This window comes from Phyllostomus hastatus, unplaced genomic scaffold (genome assembly GCF_019186645.2).
Source record: "Phyllostomus hastatus isolate PE091 unplaced genomic scaffold, TTU_PhHast_1.1 phas_contig_198, whole genome shotgun sequence".
Lineage (NCBI taxonomy): Eukaryota > Metazoa > Chordata > Mammalia > Chiroptera > Phyllostomidae > Phyllostomus > Phyllostomus hastatus.
In genome coordinates this window covers 6,092,476-6,113,636 of record NW_025333715.1, presented here as the reverse complement: position 1 = coordinate 6,113,636, position 21,161 = coordinate 6,092,476, and the positions used below count along the sequence as shown (strand labels likewise).

General features: G+C 61.2%; 1 protein-coding gene across 2 annotated transcripts in view; it reads left to right on the top strand.

Moving 5' to 3' along the window:
• CACNA1I (calcium voltage-gated channel subunit alpha1 I) overlaps positions 1–21,161 on the top strand; it is a 93,023-nt gene that overhangs the window by 15,792 nt on the left and 56,070 nt on the right. Inside the window, exons 2-4 of one of the 2 annotated variants that reach the window (XM_045834944.1) lie at positions 3,599–3,710; positions 3,830–3,963; positions 18,874–18,971. In XM_045834944.1, the coding sequence (XP_045690900.1) occupies positions 3,599–3,710; positions 3,830–3,963; positions 18,874–18,971 (344 nt within the window). Of the gene's footprint in view, positions 1–3,598; positions 3,711–3,829; positions 3,964–18,873; positions 18,972–21,161 lie in introns of those variants that run through there. The other variant, XM_045834943.1, reaches the window with a different exon arrangement.

The window sequence follows — 21,161 nt, the reverse complement described above, 5'->3', positions numbered from 1 at the left end:
TCAGCGGCTGATGGGGAAGCACCGGGCACCGGGCCAGGCCGCCGAGTCCGGCAGCCCGGAGACCGCGACTCCCTCCGTGTGGTTCAGCTTCAAGGAGGGCTGCTGCCTTTGATCCCCAGCCGGCGGGGAGCATGTCGGGAACCGCGGGCAGCGATGCCGGCTCTGGCCTGGCTTCTGAGCCTCGCGGGCTCCTGGAAAGGGCCCAGACCCTGCCATCTGGGACTTCCCCGAGCGCCTCAGGGCAGGGCTGAGACTGCCCGTGTCTGGACGCCTGCAGCCGAGCAATCTAGAGGTGAAAGCCGACCCATCTGCCCCCTTGAGGGACTCGGTGCCAGGGGCGAGCGGGACCAGCGAGAGAGGCAGCGCTGCGCCCGGGCCCCACCACATCACACCGTTGGGGCTGCTCACTGCCTGTGTGGCCTTGGGCAAGTCCCATCCAGCCCTCCAGGCCTGTTTCCTCATCTGCCCCCCCCACTGTGGGCTGTGATAAGACCCAGGGCCACGTCCCCAGGGGCCTGCCACACAGTCCCCAGGGTTACTGCCAAGTTCATTAATTACTATGACACTGGCTAGATCGGGGGGCATTTCCAGAGAGGAGGTTGAGCCGCCACCTTGTGAGTGGGCCAAGGTGCTCCAAGGGAAGCTTCAAGAAGAGGTAACAATGAACTTGGCGGTGAAGGGTGAGTAGGAGTTTGTCTGGTTGAAACGGTAGAGGGAAGGGAAAGTGCAGGCGGAGTATGCTTGGGGACGGCAAGAAGTTCAGGGCCCGTCAAGGCCGGAGTCTGGGAGGCCGTGGGTGTCAGGCCCAGGAGGGCGACGGGAACCCGGGAGGCTGTCGAACAGGGGAGAGGCCTCCTGGGAGCTGTGTTTCAGGCAGATTACTCCCGCGGCGGCGGCAAAACAGCTCAGGGACAAGAAAAGCAGGCTCTGGCTTTTGTAGCCCAGCTCTGCCTTTTCCCAGCTGGTGACCCTGGGCAAATCACGTTCCCCTTTGTGTCTCAATTTCCTCCTTTGTAAACGGGACTTACAACAGCACTGCAAAGATTAAACAAGGTAACACTTGCAAAGCGCTCTGATCGTGCAGCCGGCCTGGTTCCTGTGTGGGCGGGGTCAAAGGGCAGAGAGCAGCTGGCAGCTCCAGGGGAGGGAGGCTGGTCATAGGCAGGGAGAGGCCATGCGCCACAGAGGGGAGCGCTGGCCTTGGAGTCCAGCACGCCTGTGTGAGTCTCAGCTCTGCACTTCCCAGCCGTGTGATCAGGGAGAGGCCCCTCGGTGCTCTGAGCCTCAGTTTTTCTCATCTGTAAAATGGGCCTGCTGACCTCTACTGCTCAGGGTCCTGGTGAGGAAGAAGTGGGGGGTGCTGGGCTCCCGAGAGGCCCCTGTTAAGTGCATTTTGAACTTGAAACTGGCAGGAAGGGCAGAGGGAGCAGAGGAGGAGGCTGGAAGGCGAGAGAGCACGGCAGGCAGGGGGAAAGGCTAGGGGGGTGGGGGAGGTTCACTGGTAATTAGAACGTTTGAACTTCAAAAAAGTTAATTAACGATGAAGCTGCTGCTGGAGCTATGCTCAGGCTAGAAGGGGCCCTGGCAGCGACTCAAATTAATTACAGGCTGTGGCGACAGAGTGGCAGCAGGGTGGGGGGGGCAGGAAGGAGCAGGGCTGGGGCGAGGAGGGTCTGAGGGGGAGGGGGCGGGAAGGCAGCATCCCAAGGTGAGCAAGGGCCCAGGGATGGGAGGGAGGCTGTTGCCAGGGCAACCAGGTCTGGCTCCCCTCAGGCTGGGGTCTGGCTGAGGGTCTGGCTGTGTGGCTTCATGGAGCTTACAGCAGGGGGGTGAAATCGAGAACGGTGGGTTTCTATCTGGAGACACAGAAGCATCACTAGATGTCAGAGTGGGCAGGGCCCAGAGAGATTTACTTAGTAATGCCACAGACTTCTACTAGACACCTGTCACCGGCAAAGCTGTGAATGCAAACCCCCTGTCCCCTTGGAATGCGGTCCAAGCTGTGGGTGAAGACAAGGAGCCTGTCCCCAAGACACCCTCGGGGCGTAAGTGCTCAGAGACCACAAAATGGGGAGAGGGTGGCCACTGCAGGGGGAGAGATTGGGCGGGGCTTCTCGGAGGAGGGGACACTGAGGCTGGAAGGTCAGAAAGGGCAGTTCTTGAAGGCCTTGGGCAGAGCCTCCCAGGTGAAGGGACCGCAGGCGCAAAGGCCCTGGGGTGGAGCATGCCTAAGGAGCCTGAGAGGCAGGGTGGGGGCAGGAGGAGGGGATGGGCATGGGGGTGGGGGGGTGGGGAGGGCCTTGCAGACCGTGGGGAGGGCTGTGACGGCTCTGCTGACTGCGGCAGGGAGTCCCCGTGCCTGGGTTCGGAGCTCTCGCCAACATTTTCAGCAGTTCACTGCTGCTGCTTCAGGGGAGTGGGCCCGGGGGCCAGAGTGGATCACGCAGTCCCTCGAGGAGGCTCCTTGTCCTCTGATGGGGGCATTCCAGAGTTTGCCCGAGGCCTTGGACCTGGTCAGCGCTGGGACTAGAGTTCAAATGCAGGCCCCCTGGGGTTCTGTCCTCTCACCCCTGTGGCTCAGTTTCCGGGGGGCGGGAGTGGGGTGGTGCAGGCGGGCAGGGGGTGGCGCAGTCTACCGGCACCCCTGCTCTTCAAGACGGAGCACCTGCTGAAGTCCATTGTTCCCGGGGATCGCCCTCTTGAGACTGAGGCACAGGTTCTCTGAGGCCCCTGTTTCCCTGTTTCTGAGACCAGGTGGATTAGGGCGGGGGACCAGGTCTCGGCCGGCTGTGCTGTAGGACCGGGCAGGAGCCGCTGGAGGGAAGGGAAAGAGGACGGGTTTGAGGGGAACGGCCTGGCTGGGGGAGTGGGCGGGGGGGGGGGGGGCGGGGAGCCCGCTCATCCTGATTCCAGGCATGGGCCCCAGAGGCGCTGCCCGGATGGCCTCAGCCTCCTCTGGCCATGGGACACTTTCCGCCTGGGCACCTGAGGAGGCTGGGCCCCACCTGGCTTGGCGCAGGGGCTGGGGAGGGCCCGGGGCCAGACATCCCGGAGGCTGGAGATGAGCTCTGACCCGGCCACAGGCGTCGACAGAGGGTCAGGGGTCTCCAGCCAATCTCAGCCCCACTGGCTGGCCCTCTGCAGGCCCCAGCTCCAGGCCTTGGGCAGGGGTGGGGGGCGTGGGTCAGGGGAGGGGAGAGGCGGTCAGAGGTGGGGAGGCACGGGTAGCCCAGGGGTGGCCGGCCAGCCAGCCCAGCCTGCGGGGACCCTTCCTTCCTGAGCCTGAGGGCAGCTCTCAAGCTGGGCCAAGAAGGCGGGGTGGGGGTCCTGGCCCGTGGGGGCCCGGTGGGGTTTGGGTTCTCTGGGGGGTTTGGCACGTGTGGCCTGTTGTGAGGGGGGTTGGTGGGCTCTGAGGCCTTGTGAGAACTCGGGCACTGGCCCATCAGGGAAGGAGCCCGGGGTGGGGGCGGGCCAGGAGAGGGGTGTGTGCTTAGCTGGTGGTGGGTGGGGGGTATTATGCTCTAGGGTGCACTCTGCCCCCCCCCCCCCCGTGGCCACGGCTCGGGCCCCACTGTTTCGTCCTTGACTCTGTGTGCACGTGGTTTGAGTGTGTCAGCATGCTGGTGATCCTGCTGAACTGCGTGACCCTGGGCATGTACCAGCCGTGCGACGACATGGACTGCCTGTCCGACCGCTGCAAGATCCTGCAGGTGAGGCCGGCCTGCCCCGCCCACGACGCCCCGCCCACCCGCGATGCCCCGCCCAGCCCCAGGGTCCCGCCCTGGAACCTCACTCCGACCCTTCTTCCCGCCCTCCTCTTGCCCGGCAGGTCTTTGACGACTTCATCTTCGTCTTCTTCGCCATGGAGATGGTGCTCAAGATGGTAGCCCTGGGCATTTTTGGCAAGAAGTGCTACCTTGGGGACACCTGGAACCGACTGGACTTCTTCATCGTCATGGCTGGGTAGGTAGCGCGCCGGGCAGGTCTGAGCCTCTCGTGTTCGCCAGACAGTGTCAGTGATCCGTGGGTCTTCCTGGTGACCGTGGCGGAGCTACGTGGTGACGTTGGGACAGACAGACATTCCTCCCTCCCCTCTCCGGTGAGGCGTGCGTCCTCCTGCACTGTCAGCTGCTACTGATGCTGAGTGTGTTTCCCACGAACTGACCCTGTGACCTTGAGAAAGCCGGTTACCCTCTTTAAACCTCGGTTTCCTCATCTGTGAAATGGGGATAACAGTAGTAGCTGCCTCAGTGAGCGGCCAATAAATGTTAGCTGCTATTATTATTCTTATCTTAGATCAACCAGCATGTCAGAGATAAGCACAGATTCAAGCTCCGACTCCAAATCATGACTGTTTCAGCCAAGACGCCAGCTACAGTCAGAGACAGGCCAGCTTATAGCTGGGCCTGCTGGGAGCGCCTGTGCCTGGTCCCGCTCTCCCGGGTCCGGCCAGGCTGGAAACTCAGTCCCGCATCCACCCACCCGCCAGGGGGTGGGGCGGGCTCCTCAGCGCCAGCGCTGCCGCACTGTGGGGGTCAGCAGGGCATGGGGGACGGCAGACCCAGACGGAGGCCCTGTCCTTCCCAGCTACCGCCTGGGGAGGTGCACCCGTGGGTGAGCGTGTCGCACATAATGAGACAAGGGCTCTGGGCAAAGTGTAGTGGTTTTCTGAGAGCGTCTGTGAGCCGGCCTCGGGGGCGGGAGGACTCTCCGGAGGACGTGACGCAGAGCTGAAGGCGGAGCGGGCCCAGTGATGAGTCACGGTGGCAGGAGTGACGGGGGGAGAGGGAAAGGCTGGAGGCCTGTGGGTGCGTGTGCACACGTGTGTACGTGAGTGCGTGTGTGTGTGTGTGTGTGTGTGATACCACTAAGACACAGACACAGGCCTGAGAGGGGAGTCGGTACCACTCCGTCCGTGTGAAATTCCACAGATACGCCCCAGAGGGAAATGACGTGTCCACCAGGGTTAAAAAGAAGTATTTTGTACCTCTTGGTCTGGCCAGGTGGCTCGGTGGGTCGGAGCGTCACCCTGGACACCAAAAGGTTGCGGGTTCAGCTCCTGGTCAGGGCGCCTGTGTAGGTTGCGGTTCGATGCCCCGTCAGGGTGCAAACAGGAGGCAGCCGATGGATGTTTCTCTCTCTCTCTCTTCCTCTCTCACTAAAACCAGTAAACATATCCTCGGTTGAAGATTAAAAAAAAGTTCCACCTCTTCTAGGAACTGCATTCAGTGTCACAGCCACGTCGCTGGCAGTGATTTAGACCTTGCTGGGGGTTACGTGGGGTCCACACGGTTTCTTGTGAGCCCTGTCACCCCATTGTCAAGCTCCCTGTTCTCATCCTGGTTCTGGTTTGGCTGGAGGGTCTCTTTAAGTCATTTGTTTGTTTGTTTTTAAAGAACAGGGGTCCGGATGGTGTCGTTTTTCAGCCCTGCGTCTTCAGACATGTTTTTCTTTGCGCTTTGTGTGTGGGGGATAGCTTTTGTCCGCATTGTCTGAGAGTCACAGTTCCTGTCCCCCGGAACCTGGCGCACGGCGCCGCTCGGATCTGCGCGGAGCGTGGCAGGTGGGTCCAGGACAGGTCTGGCTCTTCCTTCTCGGGAGGCAGCCCGCTGTTCTCTCGCTGGAAGCTCGTCGGGGGGGTTTCTCCTTGCCTTCAGAACTCAGGCATTTCACGAGGGCAGGCCTTGGTGGAAGAGGCGCCCTGCGGGGCCTTTTAGAGCTCAAGGTCAGGAGAAAATTCTTTTCTTTCTTCTCTGGCCTCTCCTGAAGTTCCCACTGAGTGGGCGCCTCCCTCCTCCATCTGTTCTGCACTTTTTTCCTCCCGTCCCTCGCCAATCTCCTCTGCGCTGGGGGAGGGGTCCTGGACGCTGCCTTCCCGACGCACTGACCGAGTTCTCCCCTCCCCTCGCCACCCCCATGGAAGTGCCCCCCTCCTCCGCATCCTGTTAATTCCCGAGATGGCTCCTTGTCCTGGAGTTCTTACTTTTCGGAGCAGCTTGGGCCTGTTCTTGTTTCCTGGATGCGATGTTCTCTCGACTCTCCTTACGGACCCTCATGGGGCTCCTTAGAAGTCCTTTCCTGATCCCGAAGTCAAAACGTAAGTTCCAAAAAGTTTTCAAAAGACGACCCTCCCAGCGATGTTTAGGAGGAAGATGTATCACGGATTCATTCAGCTCATTAATGAGGAAGCAGCAGGACGGTAAGTGGCAGAATCTGGAAAATGAGCGCCGGCAAGTGTGGGGATGGGCGCACCAGGTCAGAATCAAAGCCACCTAGCGAACTACAGGGTCAGAAAACCATACCCTTTGGAGTTCTCTCTCCTGCCGGGAAGAAATCGCTAATAAAAAGCTACAAGTTAACATGTAAATTCACGGCAGACAGACCTTTAATTAGCAGGAAATGGCGAATCAAACGTATATTCCCCTAATGAAATCATCCTTAGAGGAGTCTGTTAAATAATGCTCCAGAATGACAGTCAGAAATACTGCCCCCACCCCCCGCCTTATTTCCAAGTTTTAGGATAATGTTTTTAAAAGATTTTATTTATTTATTTATTTTAATTTTTTTAGAGAGGGAAGGGAGGGAAAGAGAGAGAGAGAAACATCAATGTGCGGTTGCTGGGGGCCGTGGCCTGCAACCCAGGCATGTGCCCCGAGTGGGAATCGAACCTGTGATGCCTTGGTTCGAAGCCTGAGCTCAATCCACTGAGCTACCCCAGCCAGGGTGGATAATTTTTTAAACTCCTGTTTTGAGGAAGTCGTTTGTTCAGCTGGCTGTACTTACCACCTCCCAGGAACTCCCCAACTTGACTTCGAGGTGGGACACTCTATTGCTTAGCGATCCCCCCCCGGCCCCCCCCCCCGCCCCCCGTGTCTGTTCACATTTACAGATTAAGACCTCTGGCCGAGCAGAGGGAGAAGCCAGCCGGCTTCAGCGTTGCGGTGAGGTCTGTGTCCGACACCTTTTGGTGGTCCTCGGGTGGGGCCCACAGGCCAGCGTCCTCCTGCGGGCTGCCTGGGGTCCCCTGCTTGGTGTAACGCTCCGCCGTCACCATTTAAACGCTCTCTATCCATTTGAACAGGGGGCTCTACATTTTCCTGCAGCGCCGGGCCCCACAGACTGTGAAGCCGGGCCTGGTTGGGGGCTGATAGGAGGGAGATCCGTGTGTGGGGTGCTGGGGGTTCAGGTGACTCAGACCTGCCCCGTCCTCAAGGTCCTCCGCGTCCTCTGGGCGGGTGACGAGGCAGGATGGGGAGCTGCACCCCGGGCTGCAGGGCCCAGGCCCCAGAGCTTCCCCCCTCCTCCGAGGTCCCAGCCAGGCTCGGTGCTATAAGTGTTCTGTTTCCCGAGTAACTGGCCTGACATCCAAAGGTTATTTTCTTCTTTCCTGCTCCTCCCCTTCCCGAAATTACTGGCTTCTTCCTTGACGATGCAGGAGACAGAGCCTGCACCCTGGAAGGTTCCTTAGAGGTCAGAGCCTTCATCTCTGCTCTGCTCTGCGTGTGGTTGGTCCCTGCGTTCTGCGTCCTGCTGCCACCGTCTCACGAGGCAGCCAATCCCAAACTGGGACAGCCTAATGGGTTGACCAGTTCCTTTTTCCCCTGCAGCTCCCGCCGGACGGAGTCATGCATTCACTTACTCCTTCCCCAAACCCGCATTTCTGGAGTAACTACAGCAGGCCAGGCCTTGTGCAGGGCGGTGGGGACAAGACCGATCTCGTGGAGCTCATGGTTTAGAACGTGGGTGGAAGGCAGATAATGAAATGCTAGATCAACTCTAAACTGGGGTCAACGCTGTAGAAAGACGTACAGAGGGCCATGAGGGCATGGACTAGGGGCCTGATGGAGGCTGGGGTGTCGGCACACGGCTCCCGGAGGAGGGACGCCTGGGCGAGGAGGAGCTCAGCAGGCAGAGGGCGGGGCCCGGGCGTCTCAGGTGGAGGGGACAATGGGCAGAGGACCTGAGGGGGCTGTTTGAGGACAGGGCGCAAGGGCAGTGGGGACGCTGGAGCCTAGGGTTCCCAGGGGCAGGTGGGTGCTGAGGAGTGAGGCCAGAGAGGGTGCAGGGACCTGACCCCACAGAGGGGCCTGCAGCCGGCGGGCAAGGGCACCCCGGACAGACCCATGACGGTCCTTCGGCGTTCGGAAGGTGGCTCCCTGCCTCCCCGAGTCCCCCGTCCTCCACATGGAGTGTTCCGGCACTGCCCACCGTTTGCCGAAGGACAGGTGAGCTGAAGGAGACCTCACCTGCTGGGCTCACTTCAGGCAGCCAAGGCAGCCTTGGTCCCTGGCCGGGAGCAGGACCCCCGCCCCCTGGCGAGGACTTAGGAGAATGGGCTGCCTTTGTCCCAGTGTCACGCAGGATCGCAGTGACCTGGGGAGTGGCTGGGCTTCCTGTCACCCCCGGGTGGGGTTTAACTTCCAAGCCAGGTCTCTCCGCCCCCCAGGAACCGAGCGCAGTTCCAAACTTTGTATTTATTGCTCATTTCACCTTGCAGCGCTCGCTGGGACACCTGCCTTGTCCCCTTTACTTCCCGGGCTCGATCTGCCCGGGACGGCAGGCCCTGTGGGAGCTCACGAGACGCTCTCCTCCGGTGTGTGGCAAAGCCCCTGTAATCCTCGGGTTGTACCAGACCCCACCTCCCTCCCTTATCTGAGCTACTCTTTCTGTCTCCGTCCATTAGGAAGTCATGAAATATTCAAGGACATTCTTGTTGAACTTGAGATATTCTTTACCTGCGTATCTGCCTCGGTGCGTCATGCTGGTAATTCTGCCTCCTCCCCTAGACCAGAGCTCGGAAGGGCCGTTGAGAGCTGTAGGGAGGGGCCTGGGCACCTTCGTATGAAAAGCTTCCCCACCAATTCCCCTGCTGAGTCTGTAGGGTGAGCCAGGGCCAAGGGCTGGAGCAGGGGGCTGGGCAGCAGCGACCTCTCCAGAGTGAGGCCCTGGCCTGGCCGAGGGCCCGGCTGGCGTGAGCCCCACCTTGCACGACTGCAGGGAACGGGAGCCGCCCTGAGTCTCAGAAAACCTTTGGAGCGTCTGGCTGTGGCTGTGAAGACATCAAATGGAAGGGTGGAGGGACAAGTGTAAGCAGCCCAGGGAAGGACGGGCGACCTCCCTAGTCCTCGGACACACGCACAGCCTTGCACCCCTGCTCCGCGCTCCTCAGAGGGCAAGGAACAGCAGACTGATTGGGGCACACGTTAAAATACAGATTCCTGGGCCTCACCCTGGGGATCCGGACCCCTCAGGTATGGCAGTGCCTGGGAACCTGCATTTTAGCCGCATGCCCAGGTGGCCCTGCTGCGCATGCTCCTGTCTATCAGACCCTGCAGAGCCCCTCGCTGGGAGCACTGCCCGGGTGGGGGCGAGAGGATGAGGCGTGTGGAGGGCTCCGATTCCGACCGACGTCCTCGGTCTGAACGAATCCTCACGACAAGTAGGTGTGCTTTGTGAACAGAACAGTGGGGCTTCTCCTAAGGATTTCTATTATTAATAATATTAACACCAATAGCGCTACCGTCAGTCACTCAGCACCTGGCCAGGGAGTGGGAGGCAGAGGCTGGGCCGGGATTTGTCACTCTCTGGAAACACCTCCCGAGGGCACAGCTCCCCACCCTGGCTTGTACGGGCTCCCGGGAAATAGAACGTCAGTAAGAACCATTCCTCAGCTCTGGTCGACAGCTTTCTAAAAAGATCAGGCAGGCACGTCCCCTCTGTGCTTGTGCGCCGAGAGTTCCTTTTGTCCAAAGTGCCCCATCCGGGGGACTTTAAAAAGCAAAGGGAATCGAATCCTCTTAGGCACCATCCAGGGGTGTGATAAAAATAAGAGCATCCGCTGATTGCCGAGTACTCACTGTGGGCCGATGCTGCGCATTATCTGGCCTGATCTTCCCACGAGCTCTGTGGGGGAGGGACTGTGGTCAGTTCCATTTCACACGGCAGGCCCAGGGGCGGGGAGGGACCTGCTCCAGGTCACGGGCCGGTCAGGGGCACAGCAGGAGTTGCACATGGGGTGCTTGGCTCCACGGGCTGGGCTCGAGTCCCGGTTCTGTGTAACTTGCCAGGTGTATTTGTCAGGGGTGCACGTGGCTGCAAGTAACCAACATCCAACGAACAGCGGCTAGAGCGAATCTTGGGGTGTTTTTTCCTGATGTAACATGAAGTTCTGAGGTCCGTGGTTACTGGTGATGGCTCTGTGATGTCCTTGTAATTTTTCAGGCTTTTCTTCCTGGTCACAAGGCGGCTGCTGAAGCTGTGGGCATCGTGTTTGCATTGACGGCAGGGAGACAGGGAGATAGGGCTATGCCAGGAAAATATCTTTTTCTATCCTAGATCCTCCCCACATCCCAGTATATGTGGCCCGAATGGGGTCTTGCGGCCGTCCTTAGCTGCCAGGGGAATTAGGAAAATAGGAAACATCTTTGAATTTGGCTAAATCAACCAAGAATTGTTGCCCGGGGCCAGGATTGGAAGGAGAGAATGCACACTGTGTGGGCTACTCTTAGCCCCCCCCCCGCCCCGCCCCAGGGCCTGAGTTTCTGGCCTTGCATTATCCCCGAGCCCTGGGCGGATGGGGCAGAGCCTGTGATCCGCGCTGAGAAATCTCAAGTCAAACACCGACCACTGCAAGCTCCTCAGAGGTCCATGCCTGCCCGCAGACCTGGCTGTGGCTGAGGCATCGGAGGGGCACCGTTGGGGCCGTTTCCAGAAGCCCTGGCCGCCAGCCCCCCTTCCAAGTGGCTCTCTGTGCTCTGTGGGTGGGTGAGGGAGACACCCCATGTGTCAGCAGGCCCAGGGCACCCTGCAGGCCATGACACCAACCTCACGCTCTTAATTACCGTGGGCTCCCCAGGCCTGTCTGCCCCAAGGACTGGGTACTCTGAGGACAGGGCCGAGTCCTCCTCCTAGGGTCCCCACAGCCTGGCCCTGGCCAGCAGGGAGAAGGCAGCTCCGTGACGTGTCTGTGTCCTGTCTGTCGTGTCCAGGTCCCCGCAGAGCTGGCGGGGAGGCTATCTGGGGCCCTTTTCTTCCAGCCGAACTGGCTGTCGGGGGTTGTGGGCCAGCGAAGGTTCCAGTGGGAACCCTGGTGTGGATGATGCCTCATTTGCATATGGAGTAGAGTGGGAGAGTGGTGATGGCTGCTCAGGTCTGTTTCCATGGAAACAGGATGCTAGATGCCAGGGGGGTGGGGGTTCGTCACCAGGGATTCTCAGGCCACAGGTTGGCAAGCCAGATACCAGTCCGTCATGACTCAGGACGTTCTCAGCTATGTTCTCAGCTATGTGGGGTAGGAATCGGCCAAACCCGGTTTAAGGGAGTTTATCATCTTTACCGAAAGCTGAGGGGTCTCTGGCTTCAGGGCCTGCTGACCCAGAGTCCTGAAAGATGTCGGCAGACAGTGCACCCTCCCATCCCACAGCTGCTTGTTCGTCTGTGCCAACCTCCGTCTCCGGGAGCTTTCCTCTCGGGTGGGAGGCGGCAGGTAGAACTGGGGTTCACAGCCTACACCCTCACGTTCATCGCAAAGCCCGCTTTCCTTTCCCAGCCACTCCTGCAAGTGCGGAATCGACCCTGCTTGACTTGGATTGGCTGGTGTGGGTCATGTGCTCATCTCTGAACCAATCATTGGGGCCAGAATGAGGCAGCGCTTTGATTGGCCCAACCTGGATCAAGGCTCCCCCCCCCCCCGCCCCGCCCCAGAACCTGGTCTGAGGTCGCCGGTGTCCGTGCCACGTGGCCTGAGAGTGGGCAGGATCGGCTGGGTAAACCCCAGGACTGTCACCCTGAGAGTAGAGAAGGGACCTCTGAGCAGGCAGAAACCAACCCCTCTTAGGGGGTTTACCAGAGCTCCGCTCACTGGGCTGGGCGCTCCTACATTCTCACGATCCTGAGAATCTGGGGCTGGGAATCCCGTTTTGCAGCTGAGGAAATGGAGGCTCAGACTGATGAGCCTCCTGCCCTGGGTCCCAGCCACTGAATGAGTCGGAGCTGGGGTGTGCGCGGGCGCCCCCGTCCCCGGAACCCATGCTCACTCACAGTGGGAGGGGTTTTACTTCCTCAGGGGCCAAAGTAGTCTTCGTGTTGGACCCTGGAGGGCCGGGGCAGTCTGGCCAGCCCCCGGCAGGATGAGGGTCCCCGGAGCGAGACGTCTCTCCCAAGCTTTAGTGGAGCTGGGAGTGTCTCTGTCTGGTGGCGGTGGGCCACTCCATGGCAAAAGGGAGCTAAATTCCACGGGAGGTAGAAATGAGGCATATTCGGAACACACTCTAAAAAATCACACGTTGTCGTTTATCTGAAGTTCGGTCTTAACTGAGCATCCTGTATTTACCTGCAGTGATACTCCCTGGAGTATTGTCACCTGAGCGGAGCCTTGGTGACAGAAGTTTCAGGGTCCCCTGCTGCTGAGGTCCCCCACGCTGCCCTGGTTCCCACCTACCCAGGATCTGTCTGTGCCACCCTTCCTTCGACTCTGTCGCCCTGAATTCCCCCTTTACCCTGAACTTGGCCCGAGCTGGTTTCACGGCATCGTTTTCCGTCACAGTCAAGTGGGCTTAATGACCCCCATTCCTCTGTTCTCCTGGGGTTCGTGTGAGGACCTGTGGGTGAAAATGACCCCTAAGTCAGTGCCGGCCAAAGTCAAGGGTCAATGTTGTTATTCTCTAACTTTCACTCTCCGTTATTTCCTCCGTCCCTCGCCGCTTCCTGCAGGGAACACCTACTGTGTGCTGGGCGCAGGGAGAGCGGCGTAGGCCGGTGGTCTAGTTACCGCCCAGCACCCGCCTGAGTCATCACAGCTGCCTCCTGACAGCTGATCCGCTGTTTCCAGCTTCTCAGCTTCCTTTCCATTAGCTACATCTTAAATTACATTTTAAGAAAGCCCCCGTGGGCCCCTTGAAAAGATTGAGGAAACACCCTATTTTTATCGGCAACACACAGAAATCACCTCCTGGGAGGGGCATTTCCTGGAAAGACGTGGAACCTCAGTCATCAATGTTGTTCCTTGTTAGCTCCAAGCTCTCGTTCGGATCTCGTTCTTCGGGCTGTTTGTCTGACAGGCGGGCAGGGGAGGCCGCGGCTGGGCGCTGGGGGCCCACCTGGGACTCAGAGCTAGCCGCGGCTCTGAGGAACAGGGCCGTGACGGAGCGGGCCTCGGGGTCCGAGGTGCCCCGATAGAGGCGCAGCGGGACAGAAGGCAGGGGAGCTCGGCGGGCCCCGGGGTCTGGAAAGCCAGGAAGGGCGCTCCGTGTAGAAGGCCTGGCGAATGCAGAGGCCCGTAGTCTGGAAAAGGCCTGGCACACCGTGGGGCCTGGAAGGGTTCGAGGGCCACTCAAACGCAGGGCAAGTGGCGGGCAGTGCTGGGGCTCTGCCGGAGAGCTCCCAGGGGCCTTCCGCCCGGGCTTTCTCCAGCAGGGGTGGGTCCGGGACAGGCTGAGGCGGGCATCCTGGGACTCGTGGGCAGTGGGACCCGAGGCTGAGGACCGGCTGTGATGTGATGATACCAGCTGACCCCATTTGGCTCCGACCTGTGCCGGGCTCTGTTCTACACATGGAGTCCATATAGGAGCTCTTTATTTATTTCATATTTTAAACTATGTTTATTGATTTTAGAGAGAGGAAGGGAGAGAGGGAGAAAAACATCCACTCGAGAGAGAGAGATCGATTGGTTGTCTCCCATACACGCCCCAACTGGGGACCAAACCCACAACTAGGCATGTGCCCTGACCAGGAATCGAACCCCCAACCTTATGGTGTGCTGGACGCTGCTCCAAGCAACTGAGCCACATCGGCCAGGGCAGGAATGCTTTCTCCCCCCCACACCCCTGTGATGTGGGTTGCGTGTGCCTTGCCGAGGTCATAAGGGGCACTAGCAGCAGGGCTGGGACTGGAGCCCGGGCCCCACGCTCTGACTGCCGGGACGCTGGCCCGTGCTGGCCCCATTCCGTGTGCTGCCATGCGTGCGTGTTGGGCTTACTGGTCAGTGGTGGGGGCGGGGCGGGAGGTGGTGCTCAGGGGCCAGAGGCGGCCAGTCCTGATGACTGGTGAGGGGGAGGGCTGTCATGTGGAGCTCCTGGACCCCCTCCCTGGCTGTGTGGCCCAGGCTCTTTCTGAGCCTCAGCGTCCTCACCTGCAATGGGCTCCCCAGTCCCACCTCAGGGAGGGGTGTGAGGTGCCCCTTACAGGCACACGGTGCTCCGGAGACCCTTCTGAGTCGCCAGGACAGTGACAGGCGCCAGGGCAGACGGCCTGGGCCCCAGAGGGAGTGGGCGGGCTCATGGCACTGGGGAGCATAGAGGGCGGGCCCAGGATTCGGGTGCAGCCGGGCAGGGGTGGGGGGGAGCGGCTGGACCATATGGTCAGGCTCCTGCCTCTCTCCGGCTCTGGCCTCAGCCTTCCTCTGTGTTGGCAAAATCTCAGGTCACCACAGAGACAAGATGGCCATTAGCACCTCCGGGTGTCCAGGCGGTGCCAGCTCGAGGGCTGGGTCCACCTGGGGCCCAATGCCCACCCTGAGCCAGTGACGGTGGCTGGGGGGCGGTGTCCCCAGGCTGACCGGGCCTGAGTCTCTGGGGCCCGCCTGGGATCCAGGGGGAACAGGGAGGTCCCTCAGCAGGAACCAGCGGGGCTGTGTCCTGAAGACTGAATTGCCCACCCTCCAGCCCCACCCCAGCACGGCCACGCCTGAGGCCCTCTCCCCAGACGACACCTGAGACAGGGTGCAGCCACCTCCCCGGGGTAACCTCGGGACAAAAGCGCTCACTTTACAGCAAAATTACTTACCTAATTAGGCGCTTGGGAGCTGGCAGGAGGTGGTGGGGGTTTTGTTGATTTTTTTTAGACTTTTAGCACTGGAGCCGCCTGATAAAATAACTGTGTAATTAGGAATTAACATCTTCTCACTCCTGCGAGTGATGTCTTACTTGGGCCCCCGAGGAGAGTCAGCCCTGAGGTTCTTCACCCACAGCGGCCCCTCTTCACCTCCTTTTTGGGGGGTGGGACACTCCCACAGCTGTCACCCAGGGTGGGCGGGGGGAGAGAGGGGGTAGAAGAGGGTAGGGTAACACCTGTCACAGGTGTTACCCTCGCTACTAGGTTCCCTGAGTGCCTACTGTGTGCGGGGGTGCTGTGCGTCTGAGGAGGAGAGGTGCTCCGCCAGTATCCGACCAGACTGTGGATGATGCCGCAGCCCCTGCCCTCACTGGTCCGATTCTGAGGACCACGGGGTTCTGCGGGGACGGCACCCCGTTGCCCACAGTGAGCACTTGCTCACACACAGCCCCTCACAGATTTCCCCCGCCCCCTCCCTCGCTGTGCTTCCTGGGGTCACCTCCCAGATGAACTGCTGCTCCCCAGGCCTTGGCTCAGGTGAGGGGGGCTGCCCCTGCTGTGTGAAGGGGCCAGAGCAGAGGGGCGTGAGCTCAGCCTGGGCTGCAGTGGGGGGGCCTGGGCACGGCTTCCTGGAGGAGGCGGTCTGCAAGGGAGAGAGAGAGAGTGAGGAGGAAGGGCATTGCACGGAGGACAGGGGACAGGGAAGGGCGCTTTTGGGGAGCTCGGCAGGCCTGGCGTGGTGCCCGAGACGCCTGGCGTAGGAGCAGGGCTGGCGGGAGGGGACAGAGGCGGACAGGAAGGCCTTGAGGGCTGTGGCCAGGGGCTCGCTCGGTCTCTGGTTTGAGGGCAGTGGGGAGACATTGGAGGTTTGGCCTGGGGAGTGACACAGCTAGATGTGAGGTTTAGGAGGCTTTCTCCCGCCGAGGATGGGCTGTGGGGGGAGGAGGTGGGAGGGGGGAGACTAGCGGGGAGGCTGCTGCAGCTGCCAGGAGAGAGGGATGGCTGCCGGCCCCGGGCGGGGGTTGGGGGGGGGAGGGTGGTGGCGCTGCCGGCGGGCCGTCCCGCGCTGGGCTCCGTGGCGCAGGGAGTCGCCTCCAGGACGGTGTGCTGCCTGCCCGGGGCGGAGGGCGGGACCCGCCATTCTCACCCCCGGCGGCGCCTCTCCCCGTCTCTCCCGTCCTCGCCCAGGGTGTCTGCGTCCTCTCAGAGAATTTCAGGAGTTTCCATTGTGTACCTACTGTGTGCTCTTTATCACTGAACGCATTTACACCTGGGCTCGTTCCCCCCACACCGGAGGGGCAGGTGCAGCAAACACCCCCAGAAAGGCTCACGGAATGTGGAAGAGAAAGGCAGGACCTGGGAGAAAGGTTTAGGCAATGGATACCCTGGAAGGATCCACAGTGCTGAGGTCTTTCCTGCTGCTGAGAACTCAATGAATCATCTCATTTCCCCTTTTGACCTGACTGCCAGGCAGCTCAGACAGAGCTAAGGTCTTGATACTAAATTCCCCAAGAAATTGCTCTTTGGGGGCTTCTCAGCGGGGACCTGGAGGGCTGCGATGGATGAGGGCTTGGGAATTTTTTCAAGAGGTATGTTCCCACGCTGAAGGCCTGGGGGGTCAGGTCAAGGGTAAAGGGCAGAGGCCAAGATGAGTGCCCTTCACGTGATGAAGAACTAATGGTCCCAGCCTGTGGGCCGTGGGTTCTGCGAGGAGGCCCGGGGAGCCTGTGCAGCAGTGTGGGACGGGGCGTCGGAGACCAGCGGGGCTGTCCTGAGGGCCCCCACACCGCTGTGCCCGGGGCAGCTTGTGGCTGTGGTCTGCCTGGGCCCGGGGGCAGGCAGAGGCTGGGTGTGGGGCCCACGTAACGTGGGGGGGCTCAAACAGGTCAACGCAGGGTGAGGGTGAGAACCGTGCCCGGTGGGCTGCTGGCTTTCAGAAGCCACTTGCTTTTCCCCGTCTAACCGTCCTGTGTGAAGCGTCTGTTTATTTTTATCGTGAGACTTCACGAGGGTGGGAGCCAGTCCGGGTCTGGCACCTGCCGGAGCTCCGCAGGTGAGCCCTGGGGCTCCTGGCACATGGCACCAGGTGGCTTCAGTCCGGCACGCGCTGGGAGCCCCCTCCCTCGGTGCACTCGGCACACTCGGCGCACTCGGCAAAGCGGGAACTGAGCCTGGGCAGCGCAGCTCTCCCCGGGGCCTCCTGCCGCCCCCACCGTCAGGATGGGGAGAGGCCGGGCGGGAGGAAGAGGGCTGCACTTCTGTGTGGGGGTGGGGCATGGGGCGTGGGGGAGGGGCTGGCTGGAGCTGAGCCAGGCAGTGGGTGATGGGGGGACGTGGTGACCCTCCTCGCCTGCTGTGCGTGTGCATGCGTGTGCACACACCAGTGAGAGCATGCCTGCTTGTGTGCCCATGTGTGCCACCCCCACAGCTCCTTCGTCACACATGTCTCCTGGGCTGCCTGGAGAGCTCTTTCTACAGAACATGAAAATGACAGTCTGGCTCACCCACGCCCGGAATCCTCCTGTCGCTCTGCTCCCCAGCAGCGCCCCCTCTCAGACCTGGCTCTGCCCTCCCTCGCCCCTCCCCCAGGCACTTCCCACCCCGACCCTCTCCCTCTCGGCCTGGCTGCTGCCCCTGGCACCCTGGCTCCCTCCCTCCTGCCCTCCCCCTCCCCCCTCCTCTGACCCCCCCAGGGCTCCGTCTCTAGCTCTAGGTCTCTGTCACTTTTTTTGGCACACCCCCTCGTCTGAGTGTGGGCTCTGGTAGAGTGTGTGTTAACGAGGGTGTCCGAGGAGTGTGTGCGTGCACCAGTGGTTGTGTGCAGGTGCGCGGCTCTGTGTGCGCGCGTGAAGGGGAGAGGGTGGGTGGGGGGGGCGGAGAGAGAGCAGAGCCAGCGCCTGTGCCCCAGAAAGCTGGGGGATGGATGAGGCATTTCAGGCAAAGGAAGCTTTCACTCAATTACTCTTCAAGCAGCGGGAGGGGGTGGCGGCTGTACAACAGTCAGGCAGGTTTGCCTGTGCGTAGAGAAAGGCTGCATTCCCTGCTGACGGTGGGGACAGGTGGAGCTGGCAGCAGTGCTAGAGCCTTGGGGTTGGAGGGGGGTGGGGGGGCCTTGGGGGGAAGGGTTGGTGAGTGGGGCACCCGGGTTAGGCTGGGGCTGCAGGCCCTGGGTCAGTGGGGGGAGGGGGGCAGGTTGCTCAGTTGCCACCTGCCCCCTCTGGTGGAAGGGTAGGGAACCACGTGGGCAACCTCAGAGACCTGCCTCCTGTGGAGACCTGGGGAGCCGTCCTGGAGGAGGCAGACTGCCCCCAGGGAGCTGCGGGGCTGTTGACCACGGAGGCGGCGGGAAGGCCTGTTCAGCGCCGCCCGGGATGAGACCTAGGGCAGTTGGGAGGGCTCCGGTGTTGTCCTGGCCTCTGAGTCTCTCCCGGCCCGAGCGGGTGCCGTGGAGGGTGGGGGCCGGTCGGCGTCATTCTCGGTTCGTTTTCGCCGACACTGGCTTGGTCCAGTGTGGACCCTGGTGTGGAAGGACCTGCAGGACTCAAGGGGCAACTGCGCAGGGTCTCCAAGCGTCAACAGTGTTTCAGTGGGCAGAGATGAGGGCGGTGACACCCAGCTGCCAGCGGGGTCAGCCCAGGGATCTCGGCTCCTCCGTCCTCCCTCTGAGGAATGGGGCTGACCCTCCCTTCTCCGGAGGCTGCTCTGGCAGCAGGGGCAGGGGCCACCCGGGCCCGTGCTGGCACACAGTGGGGACCCAGGGTCCCTGCTCCGTCATTCCCTCTGCCCCCAGCAACAACTTCTGATCCTCAGGGCAGGCTAGGAGGGTGGCGTCGTAGTTCCCGCTCAAGGGCGGAGACAGCCCGAGGCCACGCAGGGGACTGGGGCACAGCCCGGATTCTGACCTCTTTTTCCCCCGCTTACCCCTCCCAGGCAGGCGCGGGCACACATGGGGGAGTGTGGGTGGCCGGAGACCTCTGTGGGGTGGCCCGTGGTTCTGCCTTTCTCTCCTGCAGCATCCCTCCCTCTCTTCCCTGTTCCCCGCAGGATGGTGGAGTACTCGCTGGACCTGCAGAACATCAACCTGTCGGCCATCCGCACCGTGCGCGTCCTGAGGCCCCTCAAAGCCATCAACCGTGTGCCCAGTGAGTTGGCGCCCCTCCCCCATCCCTGGCCCACAGAGACACCCGTTCCGCTCAGAAAAGATTGACCAGAACCTCTCAGCGCCAGGCCTGTGCTGGTCATGGGGCCTCTCAGTGACGGGACAGAGGGCGGTCCTGCTCTCGTGGGGCTCATGGGTCGGTGTTTGGGCCTGAAGATGCTGGGGGGTGGCCTTGATGCCTGAGCCCCCAAAACTTGGACTGCAGTATGGTGGGGTGTCTGGCTCTGGGAGCAAGGCTCTCTGGGGGGAGGTGGCTGTCACGGGGGCAAGGTGTGACAAGCAGCTGCTTAGTTTGAGGGAGCACATGGGGCAGCTTTTCACCAAGGAGGGGATCCCCCGACTCCCTCCCCCACTTGTGCTGAGTGACTTAGCACTTGAGCTGTATCACCTACCCACGTGTGAAGGACGTGCACATGTGAGGGGTGTGCACATGGGGTGCGTGAACACGTGACACATGTGCACATAGGGGCACCTATGTGTAGGCACCTGTCCCCTCTTCCTCCCTCTCCCACTGTGTAGGAGCTCATTAGATGGCCCCTGGTTGTGGAGGTCACTTCCAAGTCCCCGGCGCCAGCCTGCCTGGTTCTCCGGGGAAGGGCAGGACGGCCCTGTGCTCCCTCCTAGAGGCTCCACTTTTGGGGTCTGCAGGGACCAGAGAGTCCAGAGAGTTTGGGGCCCCTGGGGGCCTCCTTCCCGCTGGTAGGTGGCACCGGGAAGCTGGTGGGTGAGTCGGGGGTGCCGGCTTCCGCTCTGAACCAACCCCCACTCTGAGCTGGCACAGGAACGCGCCAGAGCGCAAACCCTCTGGGGTCCAAAATAAAACCAACACCCCTCCCCCACTTAGACACTTCCCGCTGCTCCACCTGGGCAGGGGCTTAGGGTAAATCCGTGCTCCTGAGTAACTCAGTTAACAGGGGCCTCCGGAGGCCAGAGCAGGCCCCGCGATCCACCCTGCCCCCAGGCGCCAGGCCCTCTGCCCCGAGTCACCAGGGAATGAGTGACATGGAGGACACAGGCTCTCTGAAGTGCTTCCTAGGGACCTTTGGCTGGTTACTTCCTTTTTTTCTAGATGTTTCCCTGAAACATTCCACATCCTCCCCGGTATCTTTAGAGCTGCCTCTACTCAGAGACTCCCTCTTTTCCACAATAGCCCGCAGCTTTCCAGTTTGCCGCTAGGTGGCAGGCTGGAGAGCTGGGACTAGGCAAAGTGAAATTACAGGTTATTAGTTACAAAGCCGTGGAGAGCGGGGTGGCTGCCTGCCGTTTAAAAAGCAGTTTAAAAACACAGCCAGGCAGGGAGACTCAGTTGGGTCTTCTGGGAAGGCGAGTTCTGGTTTTCGGCTGTGCCAGGAATGTGCTGCGTGCGCTGGGATGTCCCCCAGCGTCTCGGGGCCTCGGTTTCTCCAATTGCACAAAGCGGAAGCAAGGGCTCGCTTAGATGCACGGTTTTAAACTTTGTCCAGGGTGGGTGGGGGACCCCCTTAAAAATGTGTCCCTCCAGCCCACCCCTGCAGGTGTCTTCGGCCACTCAACCACTGGATACAGGAGAGGGGACGGGATGGAGGAAGAGGTCAGGGAGGGAGGGGGGAAGCACCCGACTTTGAGCCAGGAAACTGGGCTCTGGTTGCTGGCTGTGTGGCCTTTCCTAGGTCACTAGCCCTTTCCGAGTCTTGGCAAGATGGGGCTGGATTGCCTTTAAAAGTGCTCCCTGCTGGCACCAGCTGACGCCAGTCCTCGCGGGGCCTACACACCCCTTAAGCCTGAGCAGTGCCTCCCAAAGCCTGATGGCCAAGCCATTTAACTGTGAAAGTGTGGCTTTTTTTTCCCCTCTCTCTCTCCAGCGAGAAACTAGGGCAATCACTGCTAGGGCCCGAGCCAGCTGAGTCTGAGCTGCTGGCTCACACGTGCACCTGGGCACAGCACGCCCAGGCCCCGGCTGTGGCGGGGGGTACAGAGGCCTGGGGAGCTCGGGGGAAGCTGGGGGAAGTGCTGAGGCTAGCCTGGGCCACGGCCCACCCCCCAGGGCCCTGCCCAGCTGCAATCCCTGGCTGAGTGAGACCTCATCTCAATGCAGGGGCCTCTGGGAGGAGCCTGGGGTGGGCGGTGCCGAGAGCTGGAGAGTGACCTCCCAGGGCAGCGCCCAGCTGACAGTGCAGTGTTGTGGGGGAAGGCC